A 17217-nucleotide genomic window follows, 5' to 3' on the forward strand; every position below is an offset into this window, starting at 1 on the left:
ATATGCTCCAAGGGCTGGAGCAGCTCTGCTATGGAGACAGGCTGAGAGAGCTGGGCTTGTTCAGCCTGGAGAAGAGAAAGCTCTGGGGAGACTTTAGAGAAGATTCCAGTGCTTAAACAGGGCTTAGAAGAAAGATGAGGACAGACTTTTTAGTAGGACCTGCAGGGATTGAAAAAGGGTAATAGTTTTAAAATAAAAGAGGATAGATTCAGACCAGATAGAACAAAGCACTATTTTACTATGAGAGTGGTGATGCCCTGGCACAGGGTGCCCAGAGAAGCTGTGGCTGCCCCATCCCTGGCAGTGCTCAAGGCCAGGGTGGATGGGGCTTGGAGCAACCTGCTCTAGTGGAAGGTGTCCCTGCCTGTGGCAGGGGGTTGGAACTGAGTGAGCTTTAAGGCCCCTTCCAACCCAAACCATTCCGTGATTCTGTGAAAATGTTGCAGAGCACCACATTTGGGGGAGACCCTTGAGGAACCTCACTGCCACCGGTCAGGGATGGATGCACCCTGAAAACTATTCCCATGATGGATTTGTTCCCGGTATTGTCCATTGTGTCTGTGCCTGGCAGACAGTGTCCAGGACTTATCAGGAAGGTTCCCAGACTGAATTTCTTCATCCCTGGGCAGCAGCTCTGCTGTGGGCAGCCTCAGCTGGCACTGGGTCAAGCAGAGCTGTGCCCTGCGGCTCCATGTGTGCTGGTGGTGGAGTCCTGGCAGCCGGATCTGGGAGTTGTCCCTCTGTGAGCAGCGAGGAGAAGCCACTGAAGCATGGACCTGGCTGCCAGGTGCCTTTGTGAGCAGGACCAGTGGGTCGGGGTGACATTGCACACACCAGCCGGCAAGCAACACCTCCTAGGAGATGGGTTTGCTCAAGCTTCTCCTCCTGCTGTGCTGCTCATGCAGGAAGCCCTCTATAAAACCCAGGACCTCCGAGGTTCCCCACTGCGCCATCTCAGACCCACTTTGCCCCCAGTGCGCTGAGATCTCTGCCAGCCTCCAGATATGAAGGTGCTGTGCGTGGTCTTTGCTGTGCTCCTGCTTTTCTCCTTGGCCACTCCAGGTAAGATGCAATGCATGGGGGTGAAGAAGGTGAGGCTGGAGAATGGGTGCTTGTCCCCTTTCCAGCCTTTCTCCATTGGGGTGGTGGAGGTGGTTCATCTCACCCAGGTTTGCAGTGCAGATCAGCTACCCACCCCTGGCTCTGGCTGATGAGTTACCCAACCTCTCACAACCATTCTGGGATGAGATGAATGCCACACTGCAAAAGTCTGTCTGTACTGCTCATCTTGCCAGCAAGCTGCAGTGCTGACATGTTTAGAGGGAGGACTTTTAGGAGTCCAGCTCAACGGGGACACAAAGCATCGGTTGTTTCTATGCTGGTCTAAACCCAAAGGCACCCTGTGCATCCTTACTGCCCTGGAGCCAGCAAGGAGATAACTTCTGGGGATCTGCCCTCCTACAATATCTGACGCCTTCTCTTTCAATCCATTTCTCTCTCCTTCCCATCACAGGGTACGGGCAGCCCAAGGGCAGCTGTGCTGGGTACTGTTCCCACATGTGTGCCAAGAGGGATGAGTGGACTTTCAGCCAGTCCTGTGGGAAGATGTACTGCTGCATCCCCCCACCCAAAAAGGGAAAGTGATTGTGAAAGTGCCCAGCCATGGAGGAAGAGCAGCAGTGGAGCTCCCAGCGCTGTATTCATGGTGTGACCAACACTGTGTTCACTGCTTTGAAGTAAAGATGTGCAGATGTGATTTCTGTGTGCTGTGTGGTTCATTCACTTCCTGGGTAACAGAGTGCCAGGAGAGGTTCTGCAGCCAGACCTCTCTGAACTGTGATCAGTACACACCTTTGACAGTCCCAGAACCATGACACCAAAGTGACACACTGGAAAAGGATTTAGGATTTTCCCATTATCCCATTGCTTCAAAGCAGGGTGGTGACAATGCCTGGGGGAGGGCCAACTGCCTAATAGTGTGTCTTCTTTCTCCACAAGTTGCATCCCAGTTTAGTTTTAGGGGACACAACAACCCCCAAATCTCCATCAGCTCCATCCAGCCTCTGCACTGGGGACCTCATTCCTATTGGAGGGGGTAGAGGCTGGCGCCACCACATTCCCCTTGCACTCCCAAAATCCCATTCTTGGGGTGCCTATAAAGCATCCTCATCCCAGTGCAGCCACTCAGCTTTTGTGGTCCCATGGCTGTTCTGGACACATCTGCACAAAGCAAGTGACATTTCAACATAGCCGGTGACCAGATTATTCCAGTGGGACTCACTGATAATGGAAGAACAGACAAGATGACTTCTTCAGTGTCCACTTCCCTATGGTAAACCATTCACTCCAGGCTTTCTACAGGGGAACATGGAGCAGTGTGGTGTTGGATGGCTCAGAGCAAAGGGCAGCCAGACAAGCATCAGGAGCAATATTGGAGGGTGACATGTCAAAAAGGGTCAACTCCCTGACTGGCTCATGGGAGAGAAAACAGCCCTGTTTCTCTGCAACCCTCCAGGAAACAGAGTAAGTTTTCAGTCCTGGGTCCTTCCAAACCCAGGAAAAGGCTGCATTGGTACTCGACTGAAGGATGCTGCAAAAAAGGAGAGGAGATACAGACCGCTCTCTCTTACAGAAAGACTGCTTAATTTCTGCAGAGACAAGGTCTGTGTCTCCTCTCTTCTGCAGCATCCTCTGCGGTCAGCAGAGATTTTGGCACTACAGCCAGTACAGAGCTGGGGGGAAAGTAATTTCTTCCTAAGGCTAATTCCTGCTTGTTCAAAACGCCTCTGATTGCAACGGGAGTCTGAATACACGGTGCCTGAAGGCATGTCTTTGCTGCCAACCAGAGAGGTGAATCCACCCTTTGTGTCGGTATGTGCAGCAGAACGTGCCACAAGGGGCTCGCTACCAAACACTGCGGTCCAAGTGACTGTGCACCAGGTAGTTTTGGGCAAACAGCTATAACCTAGCGAGCAGCTTTATGCTCCTTTATTTTATCCATAGGACATAGGATAAATGTGTAATCTGACAACTTTAAAAACTTCATGAGTGTAAAGACTGTCCAGGGATACAGGAGTCCTGATAAAGATGTGGGATTTCTTATGATACTTGTGTTGTTAAGAGGAATGAGTCTGTTTTTGAAAGAGGTGCATCGTGTGAGACACTGGGTTTGAGGGGGTTAACATCTAGTCTACAGAGGCTGAGAACAGGCAGTGGTAGGTAGCAGGTAAATGTCACACTTGGGACAGGATGGTCCATCAAGAGCCACAGACTTCAAGCTTCACCTGACCCTATACAATAGGGTATGAAAGAAGGAAAACTCACCTAAAATAACCATGCATTGGTAAGAAAACTTCACATGCACACACGAGGTTGAAAGTTTGGTAAATAATAAAAATTTCAAATGGAAACACTGAACAACAACAACTTTCCCTGTTTCTTTCCTATTTCCCCCCCCAAAAAAGATAAGAATGATGTGAGGGGAGTGAAAAGCCAGGTGAAAGCGAAGGAACTGCAAACTGGGTTTTGAAGTGGTGTCTCTTGCTCTGCTGCATCTCCAGACTTCAAAATGTTTCTGCAGCTAATGAAAGCTTCTAGCACCAGTAGTTTATATTGAACATCCTTTGTTAGGAGAAAGACTGTTCCCTGTTACTGCCCGTTGTCTGCAGCTCTATAACCTCCCGGGGTGCCTTGTGGCAGCTTCTTGAGGAGTACAGGGACCCTCCAACTGCACTAAACAGGAGGGAGGACATGGGGGCTTGTTTACCCTGGAGAAAAGGAGGCTGAGGGGAGACCTTATCATGCTTTACAACTGCCTGAAAGGAGGTTGTAGAGAGGTGGGTGTCAGCCTCTTTTCCCAAGTAACAAGTAATAGGACAAGAGGAAGCAGCCTCAAGCTGTGCCAGGGCAGGTTTAGATTGGATGTTAGGAAAAACTTCTTCAATGAAAGGGTTGTCAAGCATTGGAAGAGGCTGCCCAGGGCAGTGCTGGAGTCACCATCTCTGGAGGTATTTAAAAGACAAGTAAATGTGGCGCTCGGGGACATGTTTTAGTGGTGGGCTTAGCAGTGCTGAGGGTAACAGTTGGACTAAATGACCTAAAGGTCTTTTCCAACCTAAATCACTCTGTGTTTCTATGGGTCCTGTTTTGGGGACTTCAAACTGAAATTTGACATGGGTGTAATGCAAGGAGGGAGGATTCATCTTCACCTTCATCTTCAGATCCCACCTCTTCTATCAGCAAAAGATTGGGCCTGGGATTCTGCAGAGGAACCCAGCACTGCCTATAGTAGAGAAGCTCTCAAAGACATGGCATGTGTGCTAAAAATATGATCTCTCTCTAACTTAAATCTGTTCATATTACAGATCCTAGCTATGCCAAGAAGCAGATTTATGTCCTGGAATGCATCTTTTTCAGGAGAAATAGCTGAATATTTATACCTTACCAAGCCAGTACTGGTAATTACTGAATTACAGTGTTTTCATATGTTTACAGGGAGAAAACACCAGCTACAAGCTTACTGACCCAGCGGTAGGAGACAAAGACTAACAAGTGATTTCTCAGCACTGCCTTTGGTATGCTAAATAACAGACAAACAGCAATCAGTTCTGAACAGCATACTGTGCTTGGTTCAGAGTTTTACCCGGAGGGAGCTACTCTGCAGCACAGATCATACGGTACTTACACTCCATCCAACAAGGGATGAAAAGGCCACTACTTCTGTGCTTAATTTCAGTAAGGAGGCTACATAAAAATGGGGAAATTGTTAAAAAGAAGACAAAAGGGACAGCTAAAAAGAGTTAAACCCTTGCAAACAGATTTTTTGCAAGCACTGTGGGAGCTATTTAAGGCCAGTATATTGGAGACTCAGGGAAAATGTATGACACCTATTAAAAAAAGCCCTGAGAAGGAGCAAAAGGAAAAGGTCATAGCAGAACAGTGGGATGAGGGTGGTTGTTAGAATGAAGCAGCTAAAACTGTGTCCAAACATGAAAAATAGAAAAGATGATCAACTGTGCCTGACAAAGTGTGAACCACAATAAGGAGACTCAGCAGAGAACTGCAGAAAGAACTTGCAAAAGGCAAAGAAACCTCTTAAAAGAAGTTTTTCTATTTTCACACACATTAGGAAGGGGAAGCCTGATGAGGAGCACGTAGGGTAGGAAATGGTCAGAGCTGTAGAGCTAATAAGAGCTAAGGCCACTCCATGGCTGCTAAATGAGATATTGGCAGCTGTGTTCACCTTAAAAGAAAGAAGGGGGATTTCATACTGAACTTTCCTTTGAGGGGACTCATTGAAGGATTTGTCTTAAATATAAAGGAGGTGGAAAAGAGGGAATAAGCAACAACAAATCACCAGCACCCAGATCTTTCCCCCAAAAAAAGCTCCTAAGGTAATTTAAGGATTACATAGGTTTCCTCCTGATGGCAGCATGTGATATATTGCTTAACAAAAATTTATAGTGCAAAGATGGGGAGATGCTAATGTTCTGAAAAAGAGCCCCCCCCCCAAAAAAAAAAAACAAACAAACACACCAAACTCAAACTTAAAAGGTCCTACAGGATTTACAAGCCAGGAACATATCAGTAATAATTAATAACATAGAAGAAAACCAGGAAAATTCTGTCTTAAAAACCTAGTAATACTCCCTCTGAAGGAGACAGTGGATTTAAGGACTAAAGAGATTGGGATGCAGGGAGCAGGGACCAGCATTATGGGGCCAAGCTGCAGAAGATCATGAGGAGCACTGAGGGAGGTCATTGTTGGGACTAGAGTGGCAAATTTGATCATAAACAGGTCTGGAAGTGGGGCTGAATGGAAAGATGGTAAGATTTTTGCTGGAGCTGTATTGCTCAGGGTAATAAATGTGATGGCTATGGAAGGACCTCTGTGTTTTCATGGCTGGCTTGTAAACTGGCTGATGGAATTCAGTGCAGATCCATGTAGGGTGATGCACATAGGAAAAATCAAACTAATTTTATATGCCAGATGAATGGCTCTCTGTTAGCTATTTCATTGCCCAGTACAGACTGCGGATGCAATTTGGAGAGGAAGAGAGAGCTGGGAACAGCATCATTACATTTGTTTGGGAATTCCAGGCACTCATTTTGGGACCCTTTATTTGCTCTTTAATGATTATCCCATTTCAGGGAGAAAGTGTTTATCTCATTTTAATGATAGCTAATGTCCCGTGCAAGAAGAGGGAAGAGGCAGAAGCACTGAGACTTCTGTGTCCCATTCCAAGAGTGAAACCTCAGATCTGGTGCTCCTTCAGCCTCCCTTATATAAGGGAAGCATCAACCAGAAAAAGCCCTGATGGGTCACTGCTTTGCTATTTATATAAGTTTTATTCAAGCAGAAAGGTCCATGTCCTGATGCAAGAAAAGCCAGCAAAGGCTCTGCCCCGATTGCTGTCTGTGATTATAGGTAGGTAAGAGTGACAGAGAAGCAGATGGGCATATTAACACGAATCATTGGACCAGACTTTTTATTATGCCTGGCATTCCTCTTTCTTCCAGGGCAGATGTACTGACTGTCACTACAAGAAGAGACATCTTTAAAATCTATAGCACCAGACAATATGGTAACTCCAGATTTGTGTGGAAAGTGGGGTTTTGCTGCTCTATGCAGCTTGTTTCCTTTAAAATGCTTCTGTGGAAGTCATATTTCACTCAAAATAAGATATAGAGGAAAGCAGTGGGAAAAAAAGAATTCTTACAACCAGGATCCCATCTATTATCACCTGCAGCTTCTATAAGAGGGCCTCAGAAAAGCACCCTTTCTTTTGGATCTGCAATTTATGGTGCCATTTTGATTGGTACTTGCCATAATTCCTCAAGTTACTCTAGCTGAAAGATATATGAAAGACAAAGAGGTTTTTTCCCCCAATACCTGTCTTTCAAGATGTGGAGTGCCATGAAAGTATCACATGAGAGGGGTGAATAAGTGACACCACCGCATTAAAGTGACATGATTTTAGGTGAAAAACATGAGCAATTCATGTTCACTTCATTATTCCGCTCCTGCACATGTTCTGTTGCAGTCTATAAATATGAGGGTGCCTCTGCTTTCTCACTGAAAAATATGGTTTCTTTTCCAGATTTGTCTGCATCCTTGTGAACCCCAAGTCTTAAGGTCTCTCACTTTTTTTCCACTCTTCTAAAGTAAATTTACTTATTAAATTCACTGGTCAAGGTAAATGTATGAGAAGGGAAATTCAGATGATGACTGAGGAAGGATCCTCTGCTGAAAGAGTGAGCATTTCCACAATGACTTCAGTGTACCAACACACACAGGCGTCTTGTAAAATACTTGGGCTCACTTAACACCGAATCAAGCCCTAGACCACTGGCATACAGAACACCCTAAAAGACATTATTAACAGTGGCCTCATTGTCCAACACAGAGAACTACATTTCTCCAGAGCTGGTGAGAAGGTATTTTGACAACACCGACATTCACCAGGAGGTCAGAGCTGATGCTCTCAGAGATGTGTTCCCTTCACCAAATTGTTCCTTTTCTAGGAAAAACAAAGCAGGCAGCTTGCAGCCTCTCTTCTAATCTGCTGCAGAGATTTTGGTTACGTGCTTCTCTTCACCTTCCCATTTATTCATTCTGCACCCAAGGTCCAGAGAGTTAACCATTAATGGTATTTGCTTTATTCAGGCTGGCTATGTGTTTACTGGAAGAGAAGGAGATGGAAGCTTGCCGCAGGCCAGTGTGGGTTTATCATGCTTGCAGGTAGCTCCTTGAATGCCTTCTGCTACTGCGGGTCATTATTGAGTGGTCTTTCAGTGCTCCCTTTTGGATCTCTCTATCTACATTTTTTCACTTTTACTATTCCCTGCTTTGTTGCACTGTGTTCCCTTATAATTCTTGAGTTTCTCCAACCCTGTGGGTCTTTCTCCCCACAATCCAGGGACACTTCAGATGCTACAAGATTTCAGTAGACCCTATCATTACCAGCACTCACAAGACCACAGCTAGGACATAGGAACATGAAACAGGACATCACTCGAATGACAATCACCACATTATCTATATGCAAGGTTGTACTGGGTTTGTGTAGTGATATTTTGGTAGTGGGGGGTGCTACAAGGGTGGCTTCTATGAGAAGTTGGCAGAAGCTTCCCCCATGACCAACAGAACCAATGCAGTCGGCTCCAGGACAGAGCCACTGCCGCCCAAGGCTGAGCACATCAGTGCTAGGGCCTCTGGGATAATGTGTTTAAAAAGGGGGGAAAAACATGCTGTGCAACAGCAGCTGAAGAGAGGAGTGAGAATACGTGAGAGCTGCAGCCCTGCAGACACCAAGGTCAGTGAGGAAGGAGGGGAGAAGCTGTTTCAAGTCCTGGAACAGAGATGCCCCTGCAGCCCATGGTGCAGCCCACGGTGAGGCAGCTGTGCCATGGCAGCCCATGGAGGTCCATAGTGGAGCAGATATCCCCCTGCAGCCCCTGGAGGACCCCAAGCAGGAGCAGGAGCATGTCCAAAGGAAACTGTGACCCTGTAGGAAGCCCGCTGTGGAGCAGGCTCCTGGCAGGACCTGTGGCCAAGACAGATGAGGATGCACATAATCATCACAGCAGAAAAGGCTGCTGCAGATAGCCCCTTTACAGGCCCAGCTATGGCTGCTGTATTCATAGGCACCTGTAAATGACTCCAAGAGATGCTGTTGTAGGTGGTCTCAACAGAGAAGTATTTGGCAACTACGGGACAGGAATTATGTTCTCCCAGAGATTTTTCTAGAGAAGACCTTTGGAAGATTCTGAAGGGAACATGTAAGCACTGCAGCCATCCCTTCCTGCTCATTACCCAGACATGGTAACAAGTGTCTTGCCTGGATCTCAGATGGATACCGGTTTCTTGAGACCCAGCTCTAAACCAGGCTTCTTCCCACATATGAGACCCTTAGGTTTTGCTATGAGGCTCAGGGGTGTTTTTCCAACCAGACCTTTTTCAACCACCATTGACAGAATCCACTCTGAGAACCAGAGAAGAACTCTATCTGTTTAGCACCTTTCTGATGGATTCTGTGCAAAAAGAATAATGAAATGTGGTGCTAATGGGCCTCTTGGGCTGTGCTTGCAGAATCTGTGCTAAAGCTTTCTATGGGATCACGGCACACCAGTAACCACACCACACACAGAAGTGCCATCTCCTTTTTTTCTCTTTTTATTTATAGAGAGGAGGGGGTGACAATTGTGTTGGACAGGTGAGAAGCTGCTCCCAAAGCCACCGCCGTGCCTCCTCTTCCCCAGGGGCTTCCTTTGCAGCTCCTATTTCGCCTTCCAGCTGGGTGGGAGGCAGCAGTAGTACTTGCAGTCAGAGGAGAAGGACCACACGTCCACCTTGGAGCACTTGCTGGAGCAGTAGCCCACCTTGGGGCAGTACTTCCTGATCTGCCCATAGCCTGCAAGGGGGAGACAGAAGGAGAGTGGTTGAGTCAGAAGTGCTTCTGTGTCACTATCTTGCCCTCCTGTCACCTTTGGGTATAGGTGTGGCACAAGCCCAACCCCAAAGCAGGAAAGGACCTCAAAGAGCACAAGTCTGAGAAACTCCTGGTGCGTCCCTCTCCCTGCAGCTGGTGACTAGGGGCTGGTTGATAACACATATGTTGTTTGGGAAAGAGATGCTCCCAAGGAGAGTGCATTCATTCCTCTCCTGAGAGACAGCCCCAAACCAAAGTTCATAGGGATGCTCATCTATGCAAGGCTGCACAGATGTCTTGCACCTCTCTTTCAGAGACAGGATTAGAGCAAAGCAGCAAAACCAACACCAAAATAGTTTCAAAAAACTGAATTGGTGATCCAAAATGTATGGAGGGTGTCTCAGATGGCAGTTCCTGTGGAACCAGAAATCTGACCTGCACGTGTTGAAAGAGGCGCAAGTGTCAAACACGAGGCACCAGGTAAGAAACTGTTGCTGAGAAATGATGCCCAGTGTGAATGGATATTGGACTGGGGACCATTCTGAGTCCCAAATCTCCCTTTTGTCCATTGAAGAGGGAGGTGAGAACCAGAAGTGGAGGGCTATTTGTCAGCTCTGCACTTTAAAATTACTAGGAACTGGACTGAAACATCCAAGAGACATGTCTATAAAACACCTGGTTCTCACTTGATGCTCCATGGCTAAAATCACTTCACTAGGGCTCAGCTCACCTTGACCTAGAGGTGTAAAAAACTTCTAAAACATCCTAAATGTACCTCTGACAGTATTTTAAAGTTATTTTTTTTCTTTAAAGATTCATTTTCTGCACATAAGCATAGAGCCCAATGTAAGATAACCTGTGAGTAACCAAGTCATCTGCACATTTGCAGGAGGCCAGCACCCATCTGCATACAGAAAGGTCTAGACACATTTATACAGGCAATAAAATCACAGCCTTTAAAGGCAACAAAGACCAGGTTTCTTGAAGCTGCCTATTGAATGTGTCCCACTCTGACCCCCATCACTCTGGTTCTCCCACCCTTGTCCATCTCACCTTCCAATGCAATTCACCCCCTTACCTGGGACAGCCAGGGAGACCAGCAGGAAGACAGCGAAGACAAGGCAGAGGAACTTCATGGCTGGAGTTGATGCAGGATCTCAGCGAGGCTGGAGAGAGGAGGGTTGGAGAGAGCCTGAGCTGGACTCTGCTGAGTGGCAAGGCTGGGGATCCTCACATTTATAGTGTGCTTCTGAGCAGAGGATGGTGCTGGGGGAGGTCCTGTTGCACAAGGGACCTCTCATGGTTCACTGCACACCCCCCAGCCCCTCCACCCTGCACCTGGGTATGTTGGCAAAATTCTGCTCTCCCCACGTCTGGTATCAATACCCAATTCAAATGAAAACCATTGAGTGTGACAGGAGCGAACCATGAGTAGATAGAACAGATGTGCTGGGGCAGAGGGACCTCTTAGGAAACAAGATCAATATCAAACGGCTTCAGGCCTTTCTCAATCTTTGGCAGGGATGCAACTGCATGCAATAGAGCTGAGCCATGGACACAGCGCACCGATAAACTCTTCCTTTGTTGCTTAGGCCTGTCTCCATGAGGGGCTGGACAAGCTGAGAGGGGCCCTGGTGTGAGCAGCCTTGGCTTGGGATGGACCTGGAGTCCACGCATCACCCTTTTGGGAACCATGACTGAAAAATCTCTCTGATAAATTTATCAAACACCATGTTCAATGTGGCCTGTTCTGTCATCCCCTCTCATGCCACTGGGGAGCTGAGAGCCTTTTCCCAGGAGCCTGGATGAGCCAACCACTTGCAGACACTTTGATCATCACCTCTTCTTCATAAACTCTCCAGACAGACCTGGGGTCTCAAGAGTGCTTAATTTCTGGGTTGGAGATAGGCTGATCCCTGCTGCCTGGGGAGCTCTGGTACTGACAGAAGGTTATTCAGTGAAATGAAACCTGACTGCACTGAATCTGCAAGGCAAAAGGATCTCAGCACTGAGTGGCTGCATAAGCAGACGGCAAATAAGACCCAGTGATGGCAAGCTTACTTTCACCTTCCAGGAAAGAGGTGCTCCCAAAGAGCACTTCAGACAAAAAATCACCTCTCTGTACAGAAGCAGTTGGGAAGGAAAACTGAGTATTAGGATTTGCTAGAATGGGCACTGACAAAATCAGTGGGTCGCTGTAGCAGTTTTGAGGGTACTTCATGCTGTGTACTGCACATGCTGCTGGTGTCCCTGTCTCCACACACATAAGCAGGGCAAGAAGAGGTACAAAGGATGGTAGCAAGGATGGTGAAAGCTGGGGTCCTATTTTCAGACAATGAGATAGTAATTATGCTGGGACTGTTCCACTGTTGGTGGAGATGAGTGTGTGGAGATAAGTGACAGCGATATCAAAACTGTAAATGTCCTGATGAAGACAGAACTATGAGATGACATACAAAAGTATGATGCATTGAACAAAGAAATTATTCTTTCATACTGCATACAAGATGGTGCAATTCATTGCCATGGATACTGTGGAGGAAGAAATTGTAAAGGTGTTCCAAATGCAAGAAAGGCAGTCAATCTATGAAGTTTGCCCTGCTCTGAACAGCTGGCTGGACCAGATGACCTCCAGAGCTCTCCTCCACCTTCTATTATTGTATACTTCCATGGAAGCCATAAAATTAAATGAGGGGCATTCAGCACAATGATATGGATCCATCTCCAACTCAACAACACCCAAACCTCAGACTGCTGGAACTGGATGCACTTCCGAACACATGCTACTGCATGTTTGCCATGTTCTTCTACTCTTCTAAGCATCAGATCTTCACCACTGTCAGATTAAAGACACTTGGCTAGATGGGTCCCTGCTACACAGGGAGCAACAAAGTTGGTAAAGGGTCTAGGGCACAAGGCCTATGAGGAACGGCTGAGGGAACCAGGGTTGTTTACCCTGGAGAAAAGGAGGCTCAGTGGAAACTTTATTGCTCTCTTCAACTACCTGACAGGAGGTTGCAGTAAGGTGGGGGTCAGTCTCTTCTCCCAGGTAACAAGCATAGGTTGAGAGGAAACGGCCTCAAGTTGTATGAGAGGAAGTTTCAGTTGCATATTAGGAAAGATTTCTTCAATGAAAGGGTTGTCAAGCACTGGAACAAGCTGGCCAGGGCAGTGGTGAAGAGTAGAGTGGAGTTTAACACTAGGGATGTGGCCAATTATGCCCACTGGCCTCAGGACCATAGAGTGGGCCCTTGTACCATTCAGTTTACCAGCAAAAACACAACCATAATGATTTATTCTGTGTTGTCACCAAAAATGCAGGGAACTGTAGATGCCCTTGTGGGAACTGCAAGCTGTCCTGTTCCCGCTATGTGGATAATTGAAGAAGAAGAAGAAGAATTGCTCATGGGACACCTGGGTCTTGAGCAAGCCAGGGAGTATTTGTGTGCATGGGTGCAAGGTCAGGCTGGGAAACAGCCTGGGGAATGATTGTTTATAGAACAGAATGTATAGTGACTGCAGACAGTCTCTGTGACTGATGTGGTCTCTGTTTGGCTTCATAGCTCAGACCTGTATCTGTATGCTATATATTACCATGTTATAGCAAATAAAGAACTGGAACTAGAACTAGTTGTGAAAGCAGTGTGTGTGCATGTTTAGCCTCTTTCTTTACAGATGCCGCAGTCCTCAGTCACTTCTCCACATCCCTAAGGCACAGCTCCTTACAATCATAAATCACCCATCTCAGAAATGTTAAACCTCTTGAGGAATACCACCAATAACTGGTCTTCTCCATATCATTCCACCTTCTTCAAGATACCATTCTCCATCCACTTGAAACACCATCCTATAAACAACACTGAACTTCACTGTTGCGGTTTCAAGCCACTGTTTCTCACTCGGAACCTCCCTAGTCATGGGGAACATATTATTCCCTCCCCATGTACTCTTTACTCCAGATTTGTGGGGCATCATGGGTCCCCCTTCCCCTCCCCAACATCTCAAATCTACCAGACTTTTGTTATTGATCATATTTTATTGGTCTCTTAACAATCTCAGCTCCAGGCTCTCCCCAACCATCATCTTGAAGTATGTTGCCCTAAGCTGTAAACACCACGCTACCTGAAAGTCTAGCAGTATGGAGCAATAAATGAATTAATTTAAGTGCCTGACAAGTGATTAGCCGTTGTTTGCTTTGTTTTTTAGAAAGAATGATTTCTGCCTTTTCCATAACAGAACGACATTGTACCATTATGTGCACCTTGCTGCCCGCTGCAGCCCCATACCTTTCCTGCAGAATCTCTGCATTGCCAGATATTGCTTACTCCACCTTCACCAATTGTTCCTGTCTTTTGCAAAATAAATGCCAATCTCCAAGTGTCCCCCCAAATGCCGCAGTCCCTTTCAGCCTCCTACTTACAAATGCAGTAAACAACAGTCTTTATTCCATTATGCAATTTGTTAATGAAAACCCTGGATAGTTCAGAACTCAGAACAGCCTTCTAACATGTCCTTCTACCATCACCATGGTAACTGGAAATTTATTAAATCTTGTTCATAAACCATTTTTTCCTTCATTTCCTTTAGGCCATGATCAATACTGAAAAGAAAACCAAAACTGAGAGAAAATACCAAATGAATGTGATGAAAATGTTGCAGAGCACAACATTTGGGGTGGACCCTTGAGGAACCTCACTGTCACTAGTCAGGGACAGATGCACCCTGAAAACTATTCCCATGATGGATCTATTCCCGGTATTGTCCATTGTGTCTGTGCCTGGCAGACAGTGTCCAGGGCTTATCAGGAAGGTGCCCAGACTGAATTTCTTCACCCCTGGGCAGCAGCTCTGCTGTGGGCAGCCCCGGCTGGCACTGGGTCAAGCAAAGCTGAGCCTGGTGGCTCTGTGTGCTGGCAGTGGAGTCCCGGCAGCCGGATCTGGACAAGGGGGAGCTATCCCGTGTGTCCGGGTTGCTGAACATGGCTGGCAAGTTGTGAGGAGAAGCCACTGGAGCATGGACCTGGCTGCCAGGTGCCGTTGTGAGCAGGACCAGTGGGTCGGGGTGACATTGCACACACCAGCCAGCAAGCAACACCTCCTAGGAGATGGGTTTCCTCAAGCTTCTCCTGCCAGGAGTCCATCTCTAAGCACCAATGTCTCTATCTTCGTTTTGGATGAGCATTGTTCTTTGTTCCTGCACACCAAGATCTTCCCTGGTCTCAGACATGATCATTTTCTACAGTATTGCTGCTCTCTTGATCCATGGCCACCCAGGATACATGGCAGCTAGGAAGCCATAGAGGACAGAAAGAACTAGAATGTTAAAATCAGGAAACGCCTGAGTCTTTTCCTGGACAGCCTGCAGTGGGACAATTTTGAATAGAGACTCCAATGGCCTTAAATATTGTATGTATGTTCAGATTTCTGAAGAGTAAACCGGAGAAAGACTTCCTAGTCTCTCATCTGTCACTCATTTTCCCCCTTTCCAGATTTCTCCATTTCTTCTCTCTTTTTTGTTCTTCTTCCTAACTATTTGCCACTACATTTATACTCCCCCGAGTCCCCTCCTTCATTCTTTGGTTGTTTGTTTTTTTCCTTTGCTCTTTACTTTGTCTTTTCTTGCTTCCCATGACCACTACAGGGAGGTCATTCCTGCAATTGACCATTCACAACCTTTTAAACTCAATAAATCAATTTACTTGAATTTTGAAAGAAAATAAACTGTTACACTAAGCATCTTCATTCTTGACAAGCAACCAGTTTTTTTGCAGCTGCAGAGTTTATTTTATAGCTATTGAATGTGCATGCTTCTATAAATGTTCAACAGGGAATCCCTCGTTCAAGCTATTCACATTTGAATTCAAACAAACACCACCACTCATTGCTAATGTTGGCTCAGCATGAAGAGCTGCAGTGTTTGTGTGGATTATTTCTTTTCTGGATGCAAAACCAACAGCTATAATTTACTCCTTTGAGTTAAGGCACAAGGATCAGAAAGGATGAGCTTGGATGTGTCTGCAGACACACGAAAGAAACCAGTGCCGGGAGATGCTGAAGCACTCTGCACCACAGGAGAAACAGCAGAGCTGGAGAAATGCCAGGAGAGGGGGGAAGGATCTTTTCTGTCTCTTCACAAAACGTATTTTTTACTGTATTTTTGAATTGGTATGATCTACCCTTGATGTATTTACCTTTTTTCCCCCAGAAATTCTAGAGCCATTTGTTCCCAAGCAGATCTGTCACCTTTCACAGATGTTTTCATGGGGCTTATTTCTTTCCAGCTTTTCCCTGAAGAGACCTTTGTGATCCTTGTGCTGTTTACCCAGGCTGCCCCCCAGCACATTAAACATTTTCAAGATAGGTAATAAGAAATGAACAGTCCATCATCATGATATAAATCTGGATTTATTTTCCCTTATTTGTTACCTTGCAATTACCAGTTTTTGCAAATCTTTCCCAGTATGCTTAGCAATGAACATAGACTTGGTCTCGCCTACTTCATAGTATCAGGTATGAAGGATTTCTACTTCACAGCAATGGTAACTGCCATATGAATTACACTCATGATACTGCTAATGAGGTGCTCCAGGAAAGGGACATGCAATGGATGCAGCTGTAGAAGGTGGTACCTTGGCAACTAAACAAGAGATAAATTATCCAGCAAGGTAAATAATTATAGTCTTTGCTGATTTTTCACCTATATTAAATTATGTTGGGCACATTCTGGAGGGGGAAAAAATGCAGTAAGGAAACTGCCTTGTCGTACCCCATATCCTATTGCCTTTCAAGTGATTCAGATAACTATGAGCTATCTGTGAAACTTCCATTATAAATTTTCATACAAGCAGACAGAAGTCCTCACTTAGTTCTTCCAAGATACATTTTGGTTTTGTGCCTTATGGTGCCCAGAGGACCTCCCTTTTCCACTGCTCTTGGTTCATCCAGAAGGGGGAAAGACAACAGAGTGAATGACTCAGACAGTGAGCCAGCAAAGGAAAGGGAGACCTCCTGACTCCTCTGGCTCTTTGCAGTTGAAAATGTGAAGCCAAGTCCTTGGCATGTCTCAGTCAGCTGAACCTTGTGCTGTGAAGCAAGGAGATGTCAAACGTATAACTTAGCTCAGCTGTGGAGGCAAGGACATTCGCAGCATTGGTTCATTTTGCTGTCTGTTTTTCTGCTGAGCTGCTCTTTACTGAAGTGCGTTTGATGATAACTGATGCTTTCTCTTCACTAAGAAATCCTATTTCATCAGGTTGGTCTGTTGAAATCTATTCAGCACAGAACTCACAATGCATTTTCTTCTGTGTTCTTGCTCACCTGTTTGTTCTCAAAGCCTTGCATAGTACTGAGATCAGATCATACTCACCTGGGTGATTTTGGTTTAATCCTCTCTCTGAACTATAACACTGTGTTTGCTGTTCTCAAATTTGACAGTGGAGTCACCGACTGGAAAGATTCCTGAGAAGTTCTTGTTATTCTTATAAAGTGTCCCACGTTTATGGACACTTCTCTGTATCTGGGGAAGGATGGCATGGAATAAGGCTCTTCCCTTCTGTGTGACTGGCTTCCACTGCGACCATTCCCAGTTATTTTAGATTTTCTGACCCTACTTATTCCTGAGCACCACAGCAAAATATTCATCTGTTGGCTGTGTCAATGCTCTCCACAAAGCCATTGTATTACAACAGCAGCTCTGCTTTGCTTCTAATCTTACTGCAAAAGAGACTTTTACTCTGCTTCAGCACAGTTGGTTGGTTATAGCACAGTTTGACTTTTTTCCAGTGCTC

At 46.0% G+C, this 17217-nt stretch overlaps 2 protein-coding genes across 3 annotated transcripts; one reads left to right on the top strand and one right to left on the bottom strand.

Moving 5' to 3' along the window:
- Window positions 1-824: 824 nt before the first annotated feature.
- LOC130609104 (small basic protein 1-like) lies at window positions 825-1754 on the top strand. The gene is made up of 2 exons (XM_057427750.1): window positions 825-1062; window positions 1514-1754. The coding sequence occupies exons 1-2, from the start codon at window positions 1005-1007 to the stop codon at window positions 1642-1644; spliced, it is 189 nt and encodes a 62-aa protein (XP_057283733.1). The 5' UTR covers window positions 825-1004; the 3' UTR covers window positions 1645-1754.
- A 7425-nt stretch (window positions 1755-9179) lies between these two features.
- LOC130609103 (cygnin) lies at window positions 9180-11393 on the bottom strand. Of its 2 annotated transcripts, XM_057427749.1 has the most exons (3): window positions 11272-11393; window positions 10510-10597; window positions 9180-9413 (listed from the first exon to the last, which is right to left on the bottom strand). In XM_057427749.1, the coding sequence occupies exons 2-3, from the start codon at window positions 10565-10567 to the stop codon at window positions 9280-9282; spliced, it is 192 nt and encodes a 63-aa protein (XP_057283732.1). In that variant the 5' UTR covers window positions 10568-10597; window positions 11272-11393; the 3' UTR covers window positions 9180-9279. The 2 variants fall into 2 exon arrangements, with proteins under 2 accessions (XP_057283732.1, XP_057283731.1); XM_057427748.1 differs by having other exon boundaries at window positions 10510-11363.
- Window positions 11394-17217: the final 5824 nt, after the last annotated feature.

The sequence above is a fragment of the Pezoporus wallicus genome, unplaced genomic scaffold, assembly GCF_028554395.1.
Source record: "Pezoporus wallicus isolate ANWC-B61680 ecotype Strahan unplaced genomic scaffold, APGP_CSIRO_Pwel_v1 contig_6464, whole genome shotgun sequence".
In the NCBI taxonomy this organism is placed as follows: domain Eukaryota; kingdom Metazoa; phylum Chordata; class Aves; order Psittaciformes; family Psittacidae; genus Pezoporus; species Pezoporus wallicus.

Excerpts from the sequence above, each read along its gene's own strand:
- LOC130609104 (XM_057427750.1), top strand. The coding sequence starts at position 1,005 with ATGAAGGTGCTGTGCGTGGTCTTTGCTGTGCTCCTGCTTTTCTCCTTG. Across the intron at positions 1,063-1,513 it reads TTTCTCCTTGGCCACTCCAG|GGTACGGGCAGCCCAAGGGC; the intron begins GTAAGATGCAAT and ends TTCCCATCACAG.
- LOC130609103 (XM_057427749.1), bottom strand. The coding sequence starts at position 10,567 with ATGAAGTTCCTCTGCCTTGTCTTCGCTGTCTTCCTGCTGGTCTCCCTG. Across the intron at positions 9,414-10,509 it reads GGTCTCCCTGGCTGTCCCAG|GCTATGGGCAGATCAGGAAG; the intron begins GTAAGGGGGTGA and ends TCCCCCTTGCAG.